Genomic DNA, 21799 nt, shown 5'->3' with positions numbered 1-21799 from the left:
ATCAGAGGAGTCTATCTGATTTCACACAAAACCGTGTAATCCATCCCGGACGAACAGACGTGTCTAATCTGAGGCAATGACACAACTGCACACACCACACCCTACAAGCATTCTCTGGCCCAAATTCTGCTCAGATCACTGCTGCAGTTCGCAGCTTGAAACGGCAGTGATGTGTGTGATCTTCCTAGCTGACAAACACCTCCACGGACTCGGTGATCCTCCTAGCTGACAAACACCTCCAAGGACCCCACATTTATGTTTTCAAATCAGTCTGTGATATAAAATTAGAAAAGTGATTTTAATGCCACACTAAAGATGCCATCATGTAATTTCCATTGAATAATACTAATTTCAAAAGCAGATAGTAGGCATAAACAATAAGCCATAGGTGGGAGAGAAAAGGGGGAAGGGGAAGGAAAGAGGAAAGCCCTCCCCATTCAGGGGGTGGAGACTGGCGCTACAAAGCCTCTTGTCATCCCATTGCCAGCTGGACAAGTCAGTCTTTGCTTTCCCCGTGACATGTAGTTGAGTTGCAGCGGAAAGGAAATGTGTCATCTGTGGTTTGGTTTTAAGAGTGGAAAGCTAGCTGTACATATCCTCTTTAAAAAACCCTGCAGATTTAAGTTTCACAGTCTCCAAAGTATTCTACTTAAAATAAGAAGAGCAGAACTGAGGTGGCTTACGAAGTGACGGCTGGGCGAGCTCTGAAGGTAGGTAGCACATGCGGCTCTCTTACTCCTCCCACTTATAACTGTTCAGGTTAGTAGAGAGGAAGGGCTTTTTCAAAGGTATATACATATATCTAACAATGTAGAATCGCTATGTGTTTTCTATTCCACTATGAAAAATTAAGTAAACAGCATAATCAATTAGATCTAGGAAAAATTTATAATTATTAATATGGAATTTAAATCAGGATGAGGAAGGTCTTGAGTTTGTACTCAAATGAGTTGAAAAGCTTTGAGTTGTTGTTGTTGTTTTGTTTTTAAATTAAGGAAATACATTCTCATTACTGCAGCTGAGGAATGACCTATCTGACTAAAAATAATGAGACAAAACCAAAACCAGAAAATCAAAACTTTGCTAAGCCAACTTGGCCTCTGGGGCATAAAATAGAGATGTAGGAACAGTTTCTGTTCTCAGGCAATTGTGAGCAAAGAGAGAGTCTGATGGTGCCAACAGCTTGTTTACTAGGGCATGACAGCACATCTGGCTGAAGACAACCAACAGCAGATCTATTATGTTGTCCTGTGGTACACGGCTAGCGTGTACAACACTGTGATGTATACAGCACTGTGAATGAACTAATGTGATTAAAATCACCTACATTAAGTCATTTAACACTGACTGCATAAGTCTACTCTGGTAGGAAAGGACGGACACTTCTTACTAAATCAATTTAAAGTGCTTTTTTTTTTGGTATGTGACTGACGTATAAAGTATCGTGAGAATCCTACCATCCAACTTGAAGATGAAGCGGAATACTATCGCACAAAAGCCAGTGCAGTTGATCTTTAAGCATCTACCAACAGTCATAATCTCAATAGTGATCGGACCCCAGAGCACTGGGGGCTCCCCTCTCCACTCTGCGTATAAGATATGAATCAAACTGTAGTTTCTAACTAGCATCATTTACTATATGCTATTTTTGTCTGTGCAACTTAGCATATCTCAACTGTTAATCTCAACTTCTGTGCTTTATTAGCATTTCGATATTGTCGAATGCCAGAGATTATACCATAGTAAACCTCCCTGGCTCAAGTGTGACCAGCAGGGTGGTATCTGTACTACTTAGGAGTAGTTTAGAGACAGAATCTTAGGCCCTAACCTAGACCTGAAAAAAAAAACTCCTCCACATAGTCAAGTTTGAAAGTAACAGCTATAAAACAATCTTAACAAGACAACTACACTCATTGAGTCTTAGAACAGTCTAGAGTTTGCTCAGGCTCCTCTCATTTATGCTCTGAATAAAATATTTTTCCAAGGGTGACTCTGGAGAACAGGTATAGTATTATAAACACCTCATCTGGTCCTGGCTACCCACCTTTGCTCCCAGAACTCAGGAGGCAGAGGTAGGCTGACTTTTTAAAGAGAAGAAACAACTTATTTCTCTAAAGGTGTAGCCAAATGTCTCTTGCTAGGTTAGCTGCACTTGGGGCAGACATGACACCCCCAGAGAGACCTCTAAGCAGATAGCTGATAACAAGAGCTAAGAACAGAATCTTGTCCTGACACTGGCTTCTAGGAAGCTCTGAGCCCCAAACTAAACTTTGTTTAAACTAAACTAAATGTCTGGGAGGAGGGGTGGGACGAGGGCTGAGCATGCGCAACCACAAGGCTGCCCCTGACTGTCTCAGCCTTCTAATGCTACGGTGAGCTGCTCACAGTCAAGCACTGTGTTCTTGGGCCCCAGGAGCCTGATGAGTGATTCCTTTTAATTTTTCTCTATAATTTCTTTTGTAGATTTCTGTTAAAATAAGGGAGAAAAAGATGTCAGTTACAAACTGACAATAAGGGTGGCCACCTTTATATACCTCTTGAGAGCAAAGAAGTCTTTTGTTTTTCCGGGTTCTGGTTGAGAGAAGCACTGTGCCTCTGCTATTGGAAAGCCATAGCCAGCTACAGCAACAGAGGTGGAATCAGCGGTACTCACAGAGTTGCATCCTAGGACCAGAGTCCTCAAGCTGCTTAGCATCATGCTGGAAAGGACAAACGCACTTCACATTCTCATTTGATGCACACTTGCTCTCAGGCTCCACCAACCTCCACCCTCCCTCTCCCACAAAAAAAGCCACTTGTTATATCTTTTAAAACTTGAAACGAAACTTTCAAGGCCATGTTCTCCTTTCCTTCAAGATGAGGCTGTGCTTGTCAGAGGGTGGTACTTCTGTGAGAAGGAGCCTTCAAAGAGGAAGCACAGCACAAAAGCAGAAGCATCGGACTCCAAGCCCAGGTCCAGGGCACTCCCTTAAAAGGAGAATTTGTAGAGCTATGGTGCAAGGTTAAACATGGTCAATAGATTTGTAATGCTAACTTACAGCATTACAGAATGTACAACAAAAGTTTTCAATTTTTATGTACAATCTAAGAACAGAAATGAAAATTCAGTTAAAAAACAAAACAACAAATTCAGTTGAGAAGAATCCAATAACAAAAGGTAGGCATGGATCTCTGGCGTCCTTGTGCTATCTCAAGTGCAGCCTGTTAACAACAATTACTCCACGTGCCAGACACTGTTCTTCCACAAACTAACAACTGATATTGCTGTCCCAACAGATAGCAGTGGACCTGTAGGTATGGAGCACAAAGGACAGTACCTGCATCTTGTTTTCCTGATGACAACAGTGTGGGCCTCGTCGTCTTCTGGAACAAGACCAAACTACACACACCTGTGGGCTAGCAGTGTCACTGCCTCAGGTTCCAGTAATCAGAATGGCTCCAGCAGACATCCGAGTGACAATAACACAAACCTTGTCACTCCTGCCGTGGGTCACAAGGTGAGCGCCACAGACAAGCCTGCATCATCTCCCCCTGTGCCTTTAGCTTCCACATCTACACTCAAGTCCTCCACGCCCCATGCCTTCAGAAACAGTTCTCCAACAGCAGAGATCAAAAGTCAGGGGGAAACGTTTAAAAAGGAAGTCTGTGAGGAGAACACCAGCAACACGGCCATGCTAATTTGCTTAATTGTAATTGCAGTGCTTTTCCTTATCTGTACCTTTCTATTTCTATCAACTGTGGTTCTGGCAAACAAAGTCTCATCTCTCAAAAGGTCAAAGCAAGTAGGCAAGCGCCAGCCGCGGAGCAACGGTGACTTTCTGGCAAGTAGTGGGCTCTGGACTGCTGAGTCGGACACTTGGAAAAGAGCAAAGGAGCTCACAGGCTCCAACCTCCTATTGCAATCTCCTGGTGTGCTTACAGCAGCCAGGGAGAGAAAGCACGAAGAAGGAACTGAAAAACTCAACTAGGCTGTGGGTTGGAAAGGGAAATGCAAAGCAGCAATGAGGAAGGCAGAGTTAGAAATAAAGCTGGCTGGTGGTATTTCCCATCCACGTTTGCTCAGATGATCCAAAGTCTGACATGCTCTTTGTTTAGCGTCAGACCAGAAAGGGAGATGTATGCTTGCTCAAGGTTTATATCTGTTTCGTACTTCATATTTTTAAGAAAGTAAAACAACAGCAGCTAAAGAAACTAATAGAAATAACATGAGGTAATTAAACATTCCTGTTCAGCAGTGAATGACCTCTGTCTGAATGTACTTGAACTTGGAAGAGTTCTTTTAAGCCCTTAGAGCCAAGCAGATGTCAAATTCCCAATGTGTAGAATTCAACTATGTAACGCAATGGTACATTCTCACTGGATGAGATAGAACCTGTACCAGTTGCTATCTTAGTACAGCTAATATTAGGCTACATCTTTTTACCTTTACATATGGCGTAAGACAAGACTGCTTTTCTATTATACATAACACATTAAAACTTAATTTTGTACAATAAATGAAAACAGACTTTAGAACAAAGCTGACTATGTATCTTTCATTTATGTTGTTTTAGAATATGTTATAAAAATAAGAAAAACAACACAACCAAAATAGATCAGATTCACTCCCACAACAGAAGGCTATGAATAAATATAAAAATGTTTTAGTGTTCAAGAATAACATCTAAAGGGACTGGAGAGATGGCTCAGAAGAGAGGAGAGCACTGACTGGTCTTCAAGAGGACCCTGGTTCGATTCCCAGCACTCACACAAGCCTCAGAGCTGGCTGCAACTCCAGTTCCAAGGGCTCTTGGCTTCCTTGGGAACTAGGCATACACATGGTATACAAACATAAATGCATATACTATTCCCAACATTTTGGAAGCTCAAATCAGAGGTTTCTGAGGCTAGCCTAGCCTACACATTGAGACCCTGTCTTAAGCATTAACAACAAAACATAACAAATGCTTTAAAGCTGGTTAATGTTTAGAGTCTAAGGATGCTAAGTAACTTATAAATGATCAACTTCCACTTTTACTCTCCAGAGCAGCATGAATAAAAGAAAGTGAAGTGTGTGTGTGTGTGTATACATTTGTGAGTACAGGTGCTCACAGAATCTAGTTTATTCAGTATCACTCTAGAGCTGGAGTTACAGGTGATGTTGAACCACCTAATGTGAGTCCTGGGAACTGAACCTGGGTCTTTGCAAGAGCAGGATGTTTCTTTTTTTTTTTCTTTTTTTTTTTTAATCTACCTACCTACCTATCTACCTACCTATCTATCTATCTACCTACCTACCTATCTACCTACCTACCTACCTACCTATCTACCTACGAACCTACCTACCTAATTACCTACCTACCTATCTACCTACCTACCTACCTACTTACCTACCTATCTGTTATTCAGCATTCTGCCTGCATGTATGCCTGCGTGCCAGAAGAAGTCACTAGATCTCATTACAGATGGTTATGAGCTACTATGCTGGGAATTGAACTCAAGACCTCTGGTTGTGCTCTTAACCTCTGAGTCATTTCTCCAGCCCTGTATGTTCCTTTGTTAAAAATGTAAGGATTTATTTTTATTTTATGTGGGTGTTTTGCCTGTATGTATGTCTATGCACAATGTTCATGCAGTGCCCTTGCCAGAAAAGGGTGTCAGATCCCCTGGAACTAGAGTTACAGACAGCTGTGACTTGCCAGGTGGGTGTTAGACTTGGGTACTCTACAAGAGCAGCAAATGCCCTTAACTATTAAGCCATCCCTCTAAGCCCTTAACATTTTCCTCTTAATTAGTGATTCATCCTGGCTACACATCAGAACCAAATAAAAATATCAATGCCTAATCTCACGCCCTCCACCTGATTCCAGTTATATTGAGCTGACTTTCAAGTCAAGTACTGGGTGTTTCTTCCTAACTTCCTAGATGATGTTACCTTTTTCCCCCGTATAAAAGATTTATTTATTATATATAAGTACACTGTAGCTGTTTCCAGATGCACCAGAAGAGGATGTCAGATTTCATTATGGATGGTTGTGAGTCTCCATGTGGTTGCTGGGACTTGAACCCAGGACCTTCTGATGAGCAGTCAGTGCTCTTAACTGCTGAGCCATCTCTGCAGCCCGATGGTGTTACCCTTGACCATCACATTTACCTCTGTCAACTCTGTTACTTCAAATTCTGGGTTACATCTTTAAATGAACTGTGTGTTGAGAGGCACATGAAATCAAATTATTTTCTTTCTATCTTTTTTAATGTGTATGGGTATTTTGCTTGCATATGTGTCTATGCACTACATATGTGTCTGGTGCCCACAGAGGCAAGAAGAGAGCACCAGATCCTCTCTAGGACTGGAGTTACAGATGGTTGTGAGCTTCCATGTGGGTGCTGGGAGCTGAACTTGGTTGTTTGGAAGAACAGTCAGTGCTCTTAACTGCTGATACAAATTTTCTCATGAATTTACTACTAGTTTTAAAAAAAAGTTCCTCTCCCTAAATGTTTAGTAAATCATAACCAGATAAAGCAAAGTGTCGATAAAATGAAAATTAAAGCACAGAGGGCAAGCAGACTTTCCCCTTTCACTTTTACTCTCCAGAGCATCATGAATGTCTTTCTTTCTCTCACATCTCTTCTGGCTGCTCTGCCCTAGTCCTTTTGTGGTTATAAGGTCTGGGGGTGGAGTGAGGGGTTTTGTTTGTTCTGTAATTCAGGCTGGCCTCAAAGTCACTGTGTGTGATGATCTCCAACACACCAGAGAGCCTCCTGCTCTGCCTCTAAAATGCTGAGATTACAGGCATGCATCATTATGCCAGGCTCTGCTTGTCTTCTTCAAGGGTAAAACAGACCTGATTGGAAATGACTTCAGACAGTTGCTCCCATTTTCTGCAATCAAAGATGAAGTTGGGTGGCAGACACAGAATAATTCAGTTATCCTCATGGAGTCAATTTAAGCTACCGATGAAGGAGTAACACTCACATGCACGGCTCACCTGCCATGGGAGGTGTCATCTTACCCAGTGCTCACAATGTTCCAAAACAGTAGGTTTTTAGAGGAGGAAATGGTGAGTGAGAAGGCACTGACTTGCCTGAGACCTACACAACATTCATTTCTTCTAATAAGAAATATCCCTCAGAATTTACCTCAGAATAGATAATTTCTCAGGCAAGACTCCGTCCTAAATTTTTAGATTATGGATCCCCATGCCTGGAGAGTCAGGGATCAGTTACAAACATCAGCTACAAGCACTTAAAGTTATATAGATTGTGTTTCAAAATACGCTCTGGTGAAGGAGCAAACTCTTAGTCATTCTGTGGCATATTGCACTTCCTGTAACGGCTACTGATAAACTTCCTCTGCTGCACAGAAGCCGTCTCAGTGCGCTGGAGACCACCGTTAATCCGCACTGAAACACCCCTTTGCTCTCTCAGCCAAATCACCAACATGTCCTGTTAGAACAAGAATTTACATTCTGCGAAAGAAGTTCACAGGTAAGCACACCTGGACACAGGCCCTCTGATTTCTGATTTCAGTTTTGCTTATTTATTTTAAAAACTAAAACAGTATTAGTGTTTCATACTTAGTTGAATTCAGCTCTCAACAGTTTAAAGATGTCTACAGAAAGTTTCTGTGGTCCTGCTGTGCAGAATTTTATAAATTTATACTCAGGGTTGATACTGTCTGAAAGATTTTTATCAAGATTTTAATATTATCAGCCCTTTGAAGTTTACTCAGTCAAAATATTTGTTAAATCACTTTAATAATTTTAAGTAAGGCAAGAGTTAAAAATAAAATTAAATTCTACAGGCTTTGACTAAATTTACAATCTCTAAAATATTGTTTAAAAAATTCTCAAGCTGGGGCAGAGCCTGCCCCACATGTATAAGGCCTGGGGTTTGGCCTGGCATTGTAAACAGAGAGGGGACAGAGTCTAAGTTACTTTCTACACAGACTGTCTATTCCTATAGATTTAGATTATCTCATCAGTATTTTCCCCACTATTTAGAAAGAAAAAAAAAAAAAAAGTCAGTGCTTTTACATGCAGCCCAGGCCGGCTTCTAACTCAGATCTTTCTGTCTCCAACACACAAGTTACTAGGATTAAAAGCATTCACTACCATTACTGGCATAAATTATTTTTGTCTAACACTTTAGTTTATAAACCATCAATGGTCACCTTCGTTTTAACTTAAAGAGAAATTAAATTAGATGTCATTTTTGTATAAAATAAATTTTATATTTAAGTAATAATTATGACATATATTATGTCATTTTAAAAGTTCCATAAGGCCGGACATGGTGGCGCATGCCTTTAATCCCAGCACTCAGGAGGCAGAGGCAGGTGGATTTCTGAGTTCGAGGCCAGCCTGGTCTACAAAGTGAGTTCCAGGACAGTCAGAGCTATACAGAAAAACCCTGTCTCGAAAAAACCAAAAAAAAAAAAAAAAAATAAGGTAAAAGTTCCATAAGGAAAAAATATTATGATAAAGTGGGTATGTGCATATTCACATGTGTGCTTATGCCACATACTCTGAGCTGACCTGTTAGTGAAGAATATGAACAGAAAGAAACATTCACAGAAAGAACGTTTTGTAAAAACTTGTTGGTATATACAAAAGATACTTGCCTTGTGACTAAATGGAACAATTACATAAAATAAATAAAAATGCACTGAGCTTCCAAAGACCTGCAATCCCAAAGAAAAATAATTTGGAAGTGGGTTAGGTCCTATTTTAACACTTTATCAACATAACTTTTCTTTATAGCATCCTGGTTTAATTAATTAATTAAAGTCCTGGAACTCTGTAATCAGGCTGGCCTTGAACTCACAGAGAGATCTGCCTGGCTCTGCCTAGGCCTCTGCCTCTCTGCCTCTCCTCTGCCTTTCTTGTTCATAATTCTACAAAGGCTCCAGCATGTAGCAGAAGTCCAAGGCTCAGGGCAGCATGGTTTCATACTGTGCCACCACTAGGGCTGTGACAGCTTGTCAAGTTAACCAAGTTCTCTCTCTCTCTCTTTCTTTTTTTTTTAAAACTTGGAAGATGAAAATACAACCACCTAGGTCATGCAAATAAATCTTATTACTCAGGAATTTTCTGGTGTTCAGCAATGGTAGCTATTTTTACTGATAAAAAATGGCCATAAAATACTACTTGTAATTTGAGATTGATTTCCTTTTCTGGTTTCTTCCTACTATGGTTTTAAAATCTCACTAGTTTAGAGACAGCACTAGTACTATGTGCCTACCTCTTATATGTGTACTATAATTTACTTGTTGCTTTTGATTTTGGTTTTTGGGGACAGGGTCTCCCTACAATATAACCTTGGTTAGCCTGGAACCCACAAGCAGACCTGGTTGGCCTCTAACTCTAAGACCTCCCTGCCTCTGCCTCCAGAAATGGAGGTATAAGCTTCCACACCCAGCTATACTTATTTTTCTTATATCAAAATAACTGAAAGATCTAATTTTGTTTGTTTATTTGAGACAGGTTATCACTATCTAGCCTTGGCTGGTTTGGGCCTCCTTAAGTAGACCAGGCTGGCCTCAAATTCACAGAGATCCATTTACCTCTACTTCCAGTGCTGGAATTAAAGGCCTAAGACACCATGCACAGTTCAAAGACAAACTCTGACATAACTATCTACACTTACCTTTTTTCCCTAAGGAATGTTTTCCTAAGTTCATCAATTCCTTATTAAAATGATATGTATTTCTTATGATAGCCAATTGAACAGCATTAATTTTTCTTAGGTAATTTTGTGGTAATGGGGACCAAACTCAGGGCCATGTGCATGGCAGGCAATCACTGTAGCCCTGGCAGTATGCGACAGGCCACCATGAGTTCCGATCTCATTGTCTCGGTGCATACGAAGTCACTAAAAATATGTACATTTTCCCTTTAAAAAAACAAAAAACAAAAACAAACAAACAAACAAAAAAAAAAACAAAGAACCAAAATGCAGATTTAAACCTCAGAATTTAAATAGAGAGAAGTATTGCTATAATAAGGTTGAGAAATCTAGCTTTCCCTGAGCAGGAGAGTAAAGGCTTTCTAAGAAAGGTCCTACATAGACTGTTCCTAGGTCTCTGTGGTTGTCAGGGTTACCTCTGGGTTGTGGCAGGGCAGTGAGGGTAGGGGAAGCTGAATGGAGCCTGGATTGAGGACTGGTCATGTAGCCTCTGTCCTGGATGGTCAGCTCTTTGTTAATTCTTGTTCCCACATACAGGCCAATGACAGGAAATGACAATTCTCAACAATCCTCTTTACCTATGTCCATTCATTCATTTTCTCTCTCAAGAGCAAGAGCTCTACCACTGAGCTAAGTCCCCAGCACCCCCACCCCCATCTCTAACTGCATTTGACCTACTTCAGTCTTCTTTAGTAACTTCCTGATAGTTAATAAGCAACTACCATTTCCAATTATTTCTTTTTCTTCAATATCTTTTCTAATCAACTGATCCTTTCCCACATATCTAGTGCATCCTAAACCTTTTTTTTTTATAATTTCTTGTTAGTGCTCCTTTTTATAAAAGAAAAAAAATACTTATTCCCATTCTTTCTATTCTAAATTTTAATCCCCTTTTTATCCCCTGCCCCAAATCAGCTGACCATCATCTTTCTCTGCAGAAACAGTGTCCATTTAGGAATGTACAAGTTACAAAGTTGGCAAGTATGTTGAATAAGCTTGCATGTTACAGTAACAGAAACAGCTTCATTAAATCTGAAAAGAGTCAGGCTTCCTGTCCCCCAAAATTATTAAATCCAAAATGTCTTCTTTTTGTCTTGATGCTTCTCTAGAGTATGCAGAGCTGCTAGAGTGAGATTCTAAGAGGTTCTAGTACTCTCCTGTGGCAGATCCTAGGAGGGTACATGACAGAAATGATGAGCAGGGGAATGTTGGATGCTATTTTAAAAGTGGGTTTTGCTTTTACTACTGCTGACAAGTGGAAGCATCACCCTGAAGCCTCTAGCTTCCTACTGACATCAGAGGTGATGAACCAATCAAAGCTGATCTTACAAACCACACTGGGTTTTATAATTCGGTTCCTGTGTTAGCTGGTTCCTTCTCTGTTTCCTTTTTCAGCTAACTAAAAAGAGGAACCATATGGTTTCTTTATTTTAAGCAAAGTCACAAAAGAGGAAACATTTTTAGTTGGAGACAATTCTATATCTTCTGTTGCTTTGGAAAGCATTTTCTAAAAACATTTACAAAAGAAAACTTTGAACACCATTTTCTAACCAAAGCTTTTTGGGTAAGTAACCTATAAAATTACTGTGTGGAACGATAGGAATGATGACCATCTAGAGATGAGTCAGACCCTCATATCCACGCCAAAAATTTCAATGTTTCCCTAAAAAAACCTTAAAAGATGGATAAAACACAGAATTTAACTAAGTTTTCTTTGTATTATGGTAGAAGGCTTAACAGAAAGTCAAAGTGAGACAGTAAAGAACCAAGAGGCCAGCGCAGATTAAATATTTACTGAGCAACTAAAATGAAAGGCATGGAGAATCGACGTTAGAAAACCTGAAACGGAGGGAGAACAGACACAAATCAGACTTTAGAATCACATGGTACAACCTCATGCTGTCACTAACAGCCACAACCCAGACAAGCTGCTCAACTCATTTTAATTTGCTTCTGTGAAGGTTAAATGAAATAAGTATGTAAGTCTCAAATTTATCGAATACTCTTATATTTTTGGTTGTGAGCCTACCCTTTAACGGCTGAGCCATCTCTCTAGCCCATTTATAGCATACTCTATAGAGGTATTTTCTTCCTTTGTTTTTTCCTACCTTTGTGGAATTGTTTTTTAAAATAATCTCGTTTAAGGCAATGGGGATAATAATAGAAAATGTGCAAACAACATAATAAAAACAACCATTCAGGTGGGAAGAAGCAGGAATGAGGCACATCCACAAAGTAGGGCCAAAGAAACCAGCAGGACAGCAGGCCGAGGATGCCCAGGGGAAGCTATCTGTGCCTGTGGTCAGTCAGAGAACTGGGTTTATGAAGGGGAATTTAAATTGAGGTCTACAAGATGAAGACAGGTTCAGACATATAGTCAGCAGAAAAAAGGATTAGGGAAAAAAAGAAAACACTAAAGGCAGCAAAATGGCATAATTTAATGTGTTTAGGAAGTATTCAAGGAAGCTAAAGCTTGGTTTGTAAGGTTTTCTCCAGACAGAGATGTGTATCCTTGTGTGAAGTAGCAACCAGGTCATGCATGGTTCAAGGGTAACTAACCTGCACCAGGCAAGGGGCTTCAGAGAGCTATTTTACAGTTTAGGCTTCAAGCATGAGAGAGAAAATATAAAGAAGAAACAGACTAGAAAAAAACATTATCTTTTCTTGTAAGTCTAGGTCCTCTGGCTCAAGCATGTGATCTCAGCAATCATGGATCTTAGCAAGGCCAACCTGGGCTAAACTGGGCGAGTGTCTTAAAACATAAAACAAACAAACAAACAAACAAACAAGAGAGAGAATGAACAAGAAGGGTGTCATTTGTCATCATCATTCTACTATGCTAGTGGTAACTGGGTAAAGAAATACAAACTACTCAAACTGTCAAAACCTTCTATTGCATCTTCAGAGTCCTGGAAAAATGAATTTCTTATCATACACAGAAACTAGTATCTAACAGTCTGAGCTTGTCCCTCCTTCACGTTAAGAGACAGCTCAGCTCTCTCAGAGAGAGACACTATGCTTGGGGATGTCCAGAAGAGCCCATTATCCTCAGCACTGACAATGTCACTTTAGAGCGTGAGGCTACTGAAAACAACACACATAGGTGACCTCACACACTGAGTTAAGTGGACAGTATCAGCCGGAACTTCGGAACTTAAGCCTTCAAAGTTTCACCATCTATGACATCCCGCAGAAAGATAGCTGTCAAGCCTATGCTGAGCCTTGCCCAGGTGCCCGTGCACACTGTCTAAGCTGGGAGACAGATGTGTTTAACTAGCTCTTTATAGTATTCTAAGATTTAAATCTGCTTCAATATCTCTGGAAAACCTTTCCAAAGTTCCCCCTTGCCAAGTTAACTCCTCTGTTCATCTACTAAGTATGAGGAAACATCAAATTATTTTCAAGACAGGGTTTCTCTTTGTTGCCCTGGCTGTACTGGAACTCCCTATGCATACCAGGCTCGCTTCAAACTCACAGAGATTACTTGCCTCTGCTGGGATTAAAGGTGTGAACCACCACACCTGGCTGAGATTACTTTTTACCTGCTAATTTTTACCGTAAGAGTTTAAAACACTTGAAAGCAACTTAATTTTTTTAAATTTATCAAATCTAGACTAGGGTCTGATGTGCAAAGGTGGTTGTCCAGTATCAGAATGAGAGCAGTAATGGGCTTGCTTATTTGACCAACTGGGCTAGAGAGACTTGAATCACTTTAGGATTTTCTTGGTTTTTGTTTTTTCTTTTAGATTGTATTTTTAACTTTCATTCTGTGTATGTGTTCATGTGTGAGTGTGTGTACACGAGTGTGATGCCATACAGACCAGAGGTGTGAGGTCCCCTTGGGACTAGATCTACTGAATTTGCTGATTATGAAATATATATATATATATATACATACATATATATATGTATATATATGTGTGTGTGTGTATATATATATATATGTGTATATATATATATATATATATAAAACATGCCCACTAAGACATGATACAAATGGACTCAGAACAAAGGAGGTTCAGGTTGCACAGGTTTGGTAGTTATAGCAGAAGGGTGAGAGTGGACACTTACAGAACTAGAACAAAGAAAAATGAAAGGTAGAGAGAGATTGGATGCTGAGTGTCTATATTTAGGAGACAGGAGCAAAAAAGATCTAACTGAAGTGGTGCAAAGGAAAAACTGTAATACAAGGGTTACTGAAATACTGGCGAGGGACTAGTCGGTAAGGTCAAATTTGGTGAGGAGAGAGAGAGAGAGAAAGAACATAAAGGCAATAGTGTAAGGCACTGTGGTCACCAGTGCTCTCTCTGCAAGGCAGACCACTTTATTTCTGGGAACAGACAGCGAACAGGCATCAGGTTGAGCCTGCACACTCAAGACAATATGAAATGAAGGAGTAGAAGCTGAGGAACCTAGAGGGGCTGCAAGGTTAAACAGATTTTATAAAAGAATTAAGATTACTTCTCAGGAACTCCAGATGCTATACTATAAACCGGAGCATCACATTGTGTCAAGTAGAAACTAGAATGAAATTTAACCAAATGCCTAATCACTGTATGTCAGACACTGTAATGAAGAGTCCAATGTAACTAGACGCCAGGTGATAGCTAACCATATTTCTTTTTCTTTCATTGTGAAATCACTGGTAAGGAGAAAACATCTGAAATGGAATTCAAGTATCTGGTCTTCATTGTGCTTTGTCAATACCTGGACAATACGTTTTTCTCAGAGACAGAAGCAATTACAACAGAGCAGCAATCACTGTCTACTTTAATCACACCGTCGTTATATGTTACAACTGATTCTCAAAACACAGCAGGGAATGCTTTGAGTCAGACAACAAGATTCAAGAACATTTCTTCTGGACAGCAAGCATCACCTGCCCAAATCACTCCTGAACAAGCAACACCAGCTGTTTATGTCTCTTCAAGCCCACTTACTTATAACATTACCAGACAAGCAGAATCAGCGGTCAACAACTCCTTGCCTCAAACATCACCATCTGGGTTCACTTTGACCAATCAGCCATCACCTTCTACCTATAATTCTACTGGACAACCACCAAAACATCTTGTCTATACTTCCACACAACAGCCACCATCACCTGCTCCTACCTCTTCTGGAAAACCAGAAGTAGAGTCTACTCATAATCAGCCCACAAAATCAACACCAACTATTTATTTACAAAGGGACACACCACCACCACCACCACCACCACTCACTTCAGAACCACCAAGTGGCAAAGGAACTGCTCATAAAAACAACCACAATGCAATTGCTGCCATATTAATCGGTACTATTATAATTTCTATGTTGGTAGCTATACTCATGATTATACTGTGGAAATACTTGAGGAAGCCAGTCTTAAATGATCAAAACTGGGCAGGTAGGTCTCCATTTGCTGATGGAGAAACACCAGAAATGTGTATGGATAACATCAGAGAGAGTGAGGCATCCACAAAGCGTGCATCAGTTGTCTCACTTATGACCTGGAAACCAAGTAAAAGCACACTGCTAGCAGATGATTTAGAAGTTAAGTTGTTTGAATCAAGTGAACACATTAATGATACCAGCAACCTCAAGACTGATAATGTAGAAGTTCAAATAAATGGCTTATCAGAAGACAGTGCTGATGGGTCAACAGTTGGTACAGCCGTGTCTTCAGATGATGCAGATCTGGCCCTGCCACCTCCCCTTCTTGATTTGGATGAGAACCTACCAAACAAGCCCACAGTGACAGTTGTATCTCCTTTACCAAATGATTCTATCAATCCCCAACCATCTCCAGATGGTCTAAATCAAGTGTGTGAAGAACAGCATTCCAAGATCCAAGAGCCATTCCCGCCACCCCCTGACTCATTTAATGTGCCTCTGTCAGCAGGAGATTTTATAAACAATCAAGAGTCGGCCCACGAGGCTCAATGCCAGGAGTTCTCTACTCCTGACCTCCATCCAGACCTCACAGACTCCCTGCCACCTCCACCTACAGAGCTGCTGTAAAGTGACAGCTGGCTTTCTAGACTGCCCTCCATCCTGAGATGGCACCGACACGTTCCTGTCTTCGTGGTATGGCACACAGGACATGACACCTGGCACCTGAGAGACTCTTTAGGGACTACCTGACCCCTGACTGAAGCCCACGTACACGGGTAGATTATTACAGTGGTATGCTTACCAGCTACAGAAGTAATTTTTAAATCAGAGTGCCTTTTATATATGTTAATGATAGATATTTCAATAACTTAATCACTTTGGAAACATATGATCTACATATACTTATTATTACCCAATAGATTTCCCCCGAAAAGCTGTATATAAACATATCTTAAATAAATAAAATTCTATTTTTTCCACCTCAAAATTTGGGGTATAATAAAAATGGAAATTTTTAAATGGTCAAAGTTTTAATACTTCAAATATTAAGTAAATATTTTCATTTATAGAGATTAAACACACAGCTACCAAACTGTATTAAAACATGAAGTCTGAGTGCTGTGTTTGGGATACATTTACCCTGAAAAAGTGAGCACTTACCATAAAATTTTCTTTTTTCTTTATAATTAAAAATTTTATGTATATAAGAGTTTTGCCTGAATATGTGTGTATATATTCATATAGTCACACACACACACATATATATAAGACAGAAGATGGCACTACTAACATTTGCCAATGCCCCGTGAGTCCTGGAACTGACTCCAAGTCCTCTGTAAGTGCTCTTAACCACCGAGCCCCTGCAACTCCGTTCTTCCCCTCCTCTTCCTCCTCCTCCTCTTCCTCCTCCTCTTCCTCTTCAAATGTTTGGGGCGTGGGGGTGGAGGTCAAAGAGATAGGCTGTATTTGGGGTTAGAAGATGACTTGTGGGAGTTGATTTTTTTCTTCCACCTCAAGGATAAAATTCAGAACTCAAGTCATGAGACCTGACAGCAAGCAACCTTTATCCTCTAAGCCCATCTCACTGCCCCCAAAATGTAAACATTTTTCTAAAATGTTAGGGAAGCATAAACTAACCACTTAGACAAAAATCAAATGATATGGAAGACGGGAGAAAAAAATAGAAGTGGGCTGTATCTGTGTGTCTCTTCCCACACATGCATGATACCAGCCTGTGTGAGGGTGTCTGTGGAGACCACAGAGGATACCAGCCATCCTGGAACTGAAGTCCCAGGAAGTTATGAGCTGCTGTCTAACACGGGTACTGGGAACTGAACTTGGGTCCTATAGGACAGCAGCAAGTTCTCTAAAGTACTGACCCATCACTGCAGCCCCAGCCTCCTTTTGTAAATGCAGGAATGTAATCATCACCTGAAGGTTGTTGAGTATGAGGCACTCAGAACAGAAGTGGGCACAACTTTTGTTAAAGTGGAGGCGGCAGTGGGTACTGGCCTACCTTTTGCAGATGTCAAATGTTCATCTGCCCAACAAGCCATCCTTCTCTTATTATTATTACAAGTCCAAGAAAGGACAGTTGCTTAGAGCACAGATTTTGGCACTTTTCAAGATAGTATATAGTATTTATTGGTAACATTAATGTTCAAATACTAAAAATCCCATGTAGAATAAAAACAAGAAGGTTCTCGGGCAGTGGAGTTTTACTACTACTGCTACTATTACTACTACATACTACTACTATTATTTAGTATATAATTATCAATAAACAATTATTATACATATTATAAATACATGTAAATTTATTATTGTTGTTGTTTGTGTTCTGAGACAGGAGTCCTCTGGTAGCCCTGGCTGTCCTGGCACTCTCTCTCTATAGACCCACTGTCCTCAAACTCACAGATACACCTGCCTCTGTCTCCCAATCTTTGTGATTAACGGTGTGACCTTTAAACACCTTAAAAGACACTGGGCTTAAGTGTTATTTTACATACAATACTTACCTTACTTCTTACAAGCCACCTCTTACTGATAACACTTTTTTTATCTACAGAAACACCTACTTCAAGCATGATGGCGTTTCATTTTATTACATTGGTTCTTTTCTGTCATTCACAATAAAATTTCTCACGTGTCTTCAAATATGATTTTAAGGCTAATTTACATTGCAGCAGTCACTGAGGAATTTTGAGAATTTCTTGTATTTAAGTATTAGAGTAATTAGATGTAGCAGCTTGAATGCCAATCATCCAACTCCTCTCATATCACTTGTGGAACTAAAAGGCTCTTTCCAAAGTTGTTCCTTTCAGCACCTCACTTACTGACCTCTTGAAAAAATGGGTATTGAGAAATACCTCCTAGACAGGACAGTAGCCAATGGAGGAGCTGGAGAGACAACTGAATGGATATTTGGAAAAATGAAAATTGGATCCACATTTCACATTTAGAATAGACATTAAGTAGACAAGATATAAATAGCATAGAGTGGACACAATACAAGAAGATGCTGCTGAACCCCTTTATAATCCAAACATGGGCAAACATCTTCCTAGCTGAGGCTCAAAGTCTAGAAGCAACAAAAACAAAAGAGAAAATTTTCAAATGTCAAAACCAAAATATAACTCAGTATTAAAAAGTCAAAAGACAAACACAAGACAATTGAGATATTTTAAATAAAGACAAAGTACTAATACCTATAAATGTTAAGAAAGTTCTTAAAGATGGATAACAGAAATGGATAGTGGACAGTAAAAATAAAACAACAGAATTTTATAAAACATAAACACATCCAGAGAAGAAAAAATATACATGGATTATTCTTGAAAATATACATAAAGGCCAGAAATGGTGGCATACACCTCTAATCACAGCACTCAGAGCCAGAGACAGGTGAGTCTCTGAGGCTAGCCTGATCTACAGAGTGAGTTCCAGGGCATCCAGGACTACATAGAAAAACCCTATCTCAAAAAGACAAAAAGAAGTTTTAAAAAAGTTACTGGCAAAATATGAAACTCTTCAAGCACGAGGATCAGAGCATGTCATTATTGGCAATAATGGAAGTATGGGGACAAGTCAGACCAAAACAACTAAGGTATATTCCCCAAGGCAACAAGAAATGAATGAGACAAACCCACGTCTCTTTAAATAGAGTTATCTTTAAAATGAACTAATAAGAAAAACAGAATACGATATAGAACAATTCATCACACAAACTTTTACATGAGAAGACAAAAACATATAATATACACATACATATTTTAATCTTTTTTTTTTTTAAAGAATTAAGATGTAACTGCAAGCAAATGAATTGAAAGCAGTTCTTCTCCACACCAATAGGAGCAAAAAAAAAAAAAAAAAAAAAAAAGACTGGAGGGGTCAAACCAGAGTAGCACAAGTCCTCTATATACACAGTTACAGTATTCTGACTAATCAGCCATAAAAACGGAAAAGTAGCTGAAGAAAATTAATTTAACATTACGCCATGTTTATGACAAACAGAAAAGAATGACTTCAAATAATTCTGGGTACAAAACTGACTGTCCCTCCTCAATGAAAGATACTCCAGAACCATGACAGGTCTGTCATCTTGCTGCATTCATGTGACTGTCCTTTTCAGCCTGCTCTTCCATAAGACAAATAAGCAGTTAGGTCAATGTTGTTAGGAACACTATGGGAAAACCAGGGATATAATAACAATGTCAAACATTCCCAGAAAGCAAGTAGATAAGTCAGGAACACTCTAGAGAGGCTGAAGGGGACTCACTGGCTCAGGGGGTAAAAGCACTCGCTGTCAAACTGGAAGACAAGTTTGATTCCAGGGACCCATATACATGGTGCAAGGAGAAAACTGATTTCCAAGATGTTCTCTCACCTCCACATGTACATCATGGCACTCACATTACACAGACAGACAGACACAGACACACACACAGTTTTTAAAAATGAAAGGCATTTTCTAGTTCCATCCATTTGCCTGCAAAACTCATTCTTAATAGCTGAGTAGTATTCCATTGTGCAAATGAACCACATTTTCTGTATTCATTTTTCTGTCATGGGTCATCAGGGTTGTTTCTAGGTTCTGGCGATCACAAACAAGGCTGCTATGAACATAGTGGAACATGTGCCCCTGTGGCATGGTGGGGCATCTTTTGGGTATATTCCCAAGAGTGGGATTGCTGGGTTTTTAGGTAGATCTATTTCCAATTTTCTGAGGAACCAATTATCATCCTGAGTGAGATAACTCAGATCCAAAAGGACATGCATGGTATGCATTCACTAATAAATGTATATTATCCAAATAATAATAATAATAATAATAATAATAATAATAATAATAATAGCAGCAAGTATTTAAGTACAGCATACCCAAGATACAGTCCAAGGAATTCAAAAAGGTCAACAAGCTGAAGGACCCAAGTGAGGATGCCTCAGTCCCACTTGGGAGGGAGAAGAAAGCAACCACAAAGGGGGAGGGAGGGGCCTGAGAGAGAAAAGGGGTGGTGGGGAGGGGAACATGATCTGGTATTGGGTGGGGGAAAAGGACTTAAATCCTGAGGGCCAGCAGAAAGAATGGAAACAGGCAACCTCAGAAGATAGGAGGTTGGGGGGAGGGGATTCTTCAGAACGTACCAGAGACCTGGGAGGTGAGAGACTCTCAGGACTCAAAGAGAGGGACCTTAGATGAAATGCCCTACATTGGGAAGAGGGAACTTGTAGAGCCCACTTCCAGCAGAAAGACAGGGCATCCAGTGAAGAATGGGGAATGGGGTTGCCATCGCACAGTCAAAACTCTGACCCATAATTGTTCCTGTCTGAAAGAACTGCAGGAATGGAAATGGAGGGGAACCTGAGGAAAAGGAGGTCCAGTGACAGGCCCAAAGTGGGATCCAACTCAAGGGGAGGCCCTAAGACCTCCCCTGACACTATTACTGAGGCTATGGAATGCTCATAAAAAGGGACCTATCATGACTGACCTCTGAAAGACCCAACAAGCAGCTGAAAAAGTCAGATGCAGATTTTTGCCCCAAACCAGTGAACAGAAGCTGCTGACCCCTGTGGTTGAATTAGGGGTAAGCTTGAAGAGCTGAGGAGGAGGCAACTCATTTGGAGGACCAGCAGTCTCAATTAACCTGGATCCCTGAGCTCTCTCAGACACTGAGCCACCAACCAGGCAGCATACACCCGCTGATCTGAGGCTCCCAACACACATACAGCAGAGGACTGCTTGCTTTGGGTTTAGTCAGAGAAGATGCACCTAACCCTCAAGAGACTGGAGGCCCCAGGGAGTTTAGAGGTATGGTGGGGTGAGGGTGGGGACATCCTCGTGGAGATGGGGGTGGGGGTATGGAGGAAGTATAGGATGTGGAACAGTTGGAGGATGGACTGGGAGGGAAATAAAATCTGGAGTTTAAAATAAATAAATAAATAAATAAATAAATAAAAGATTTAAAACATGGAAAGGCGAAAGTTGAGAATAAAGTAAAAAAAATTTTTTTGTTAAAGATGGTAAAATGACTTGAATGTTGATACAGTTCTGTTTTGTCAGTTCTTCTATGCTTCAACAACACTTTAGTTCATACTATTATTCTGTTGTTGTCAGCAGGAAATTCAGTAAAAAGGTAACTGTGTTAAAGACTATACAATCCTAATCTAAAATCTACAATCTTCTGAGTGCTCAAAAATTTGGGGGAGTTGAGATCACCCAAAGAATACTCTCAATAGACATGTATGTATACGTATCTGTAAACGTATCTTAATAATTCCAAGCTTGGAAATAATTCTGGTTTCAGGCATTTTAGAAAAGGGATGCTGAGGGTGGAAAGATGGCTCAGTGGTTGAGAAAATTTTCTTTTATTTCTCTTCCAGGAGACCTGAGTTCCTAGGTTTGACTCCCAGTGCCCACAAGACATCTCACAACCTTTTGTATATAGAGTCCCAGGTGATGTAATGCCATCTTCTGACCTTAGCTAGCAATAGTCACACATGTATTGCACAGAAATACATGCAGGTAAGGCATTCACGCAATACAATAATAAAACAAATAAAACTTAAAAATAGGGATACAGAACTTGTATCAATATCAGTACTTTGGCTCACAATTAATTACAGGAACAATCAGTTTGATCAATTCAAGAATAAAGGTGGTTGAAGAGATGGCTCAGCAGTTAAGAGCACTGGCTGCTCTTCCAGAGGACCAGGGTTCAATTCTCAGCAAGCACATGGCAGATCACAACTGCCTGTAATT

At 40.1% G+C, this 21799-nt stretch overlaps 4 protein-coding genes across 13 annotated transcripts in view; 3 read left to right on the top strand and 1 right to left on the bottom strand.

Annotated features, from left to right (window-relative positions):
• The window catches only part of Nf1 (neurofibromin 1), a 242020-nt gene that overhangs the window by 50531 nt on the left and 169690 nt on the right, over positions 1 to 21799 (bottom strand). The gene's annotated exons all lie outside the window — the stretch shown is intronic.
• Positions 470 to 4519, top strand: Evi2a (ecotropic viral integration site 2a). 2 transcript variants are annotated; one of them, NM_010161.3, is made up of 2 exons: positions 470 to 710; positions 3277 to 4519. In NM_010161.3, exon 2 carries the CDS (start codon positions 3297 to 3299, stop codon positions 3966 to 3968), a length of 672 nt encoding a protein of 223 aa, NP_034291.1. In that variant the 5' UTR covers positions 470 to 710; positions 3277 to 3296; the 3' UTR covers positions 3969 to 4519. The 2 variants fall into 2 exon arrangements, with proteins under 2 accessions (NP_034291.1, NP_001028883.1); NM_001033711.1 differs by having other exon boundaries at positions 2464 to 4519.
• Evi2 (ecotropic viral integration site 2) lies at positions 470 to 17694 on the top strand. The gene is made up of 4 exons (NM_146023.4): positions 470 to 710; positions 3277 to 3497; positions 7344 to 7467; positions 14317 to 17694. Exon 4 carries the CDS (start codon positions 14332 to 14334, stop codon positions 15664 to 15666), a length of 1335 nt encoding a protein of 444 aa, NP_666135.1. The 5' UTR covers positions 470 to 710; positions 3277 to 3497; positions 7344 to 7467; positions 14317 to 14331; the 3' UTR covers positions 15667 to 17694.
• Evi2b (ecotropic viral integration site 2b) lies at positions 7317 to 17694 on the top strand. Its single transcript, NM_001077496.1, has 2 exons — positions 7317 to 7467; positions 14317 to 17694. The coding sequence occupies exon 2, from the start codon at positions 14332 to 14334 to the stop codon at positions 15664 to 15666; it is 1335 nt and encodes a 444-aa protein (NP_001070964.1). The 5' UTR covers positions 7317 to 7467; positions 14317 to 14331; the 3' UTR covers positions 15667 to 17694.

This window comes from Mus musculus, chromosome 11 (genome assembly GCF_000001635.26).
Source record: "Mus musculus strain C57BL/6J chromosome 11, GRCm38.p6 C57BL/6J".
Classification (NCBI taxonomy): domain Eukaryota; kingdom Metazoa; phylum Chordata; class Mammalia; order Rodentia; family Muridae; genus Mus; species Mus musculus.
This window is presented reverse-complemented; position numbering and strand designations above follow the sequence as displayed.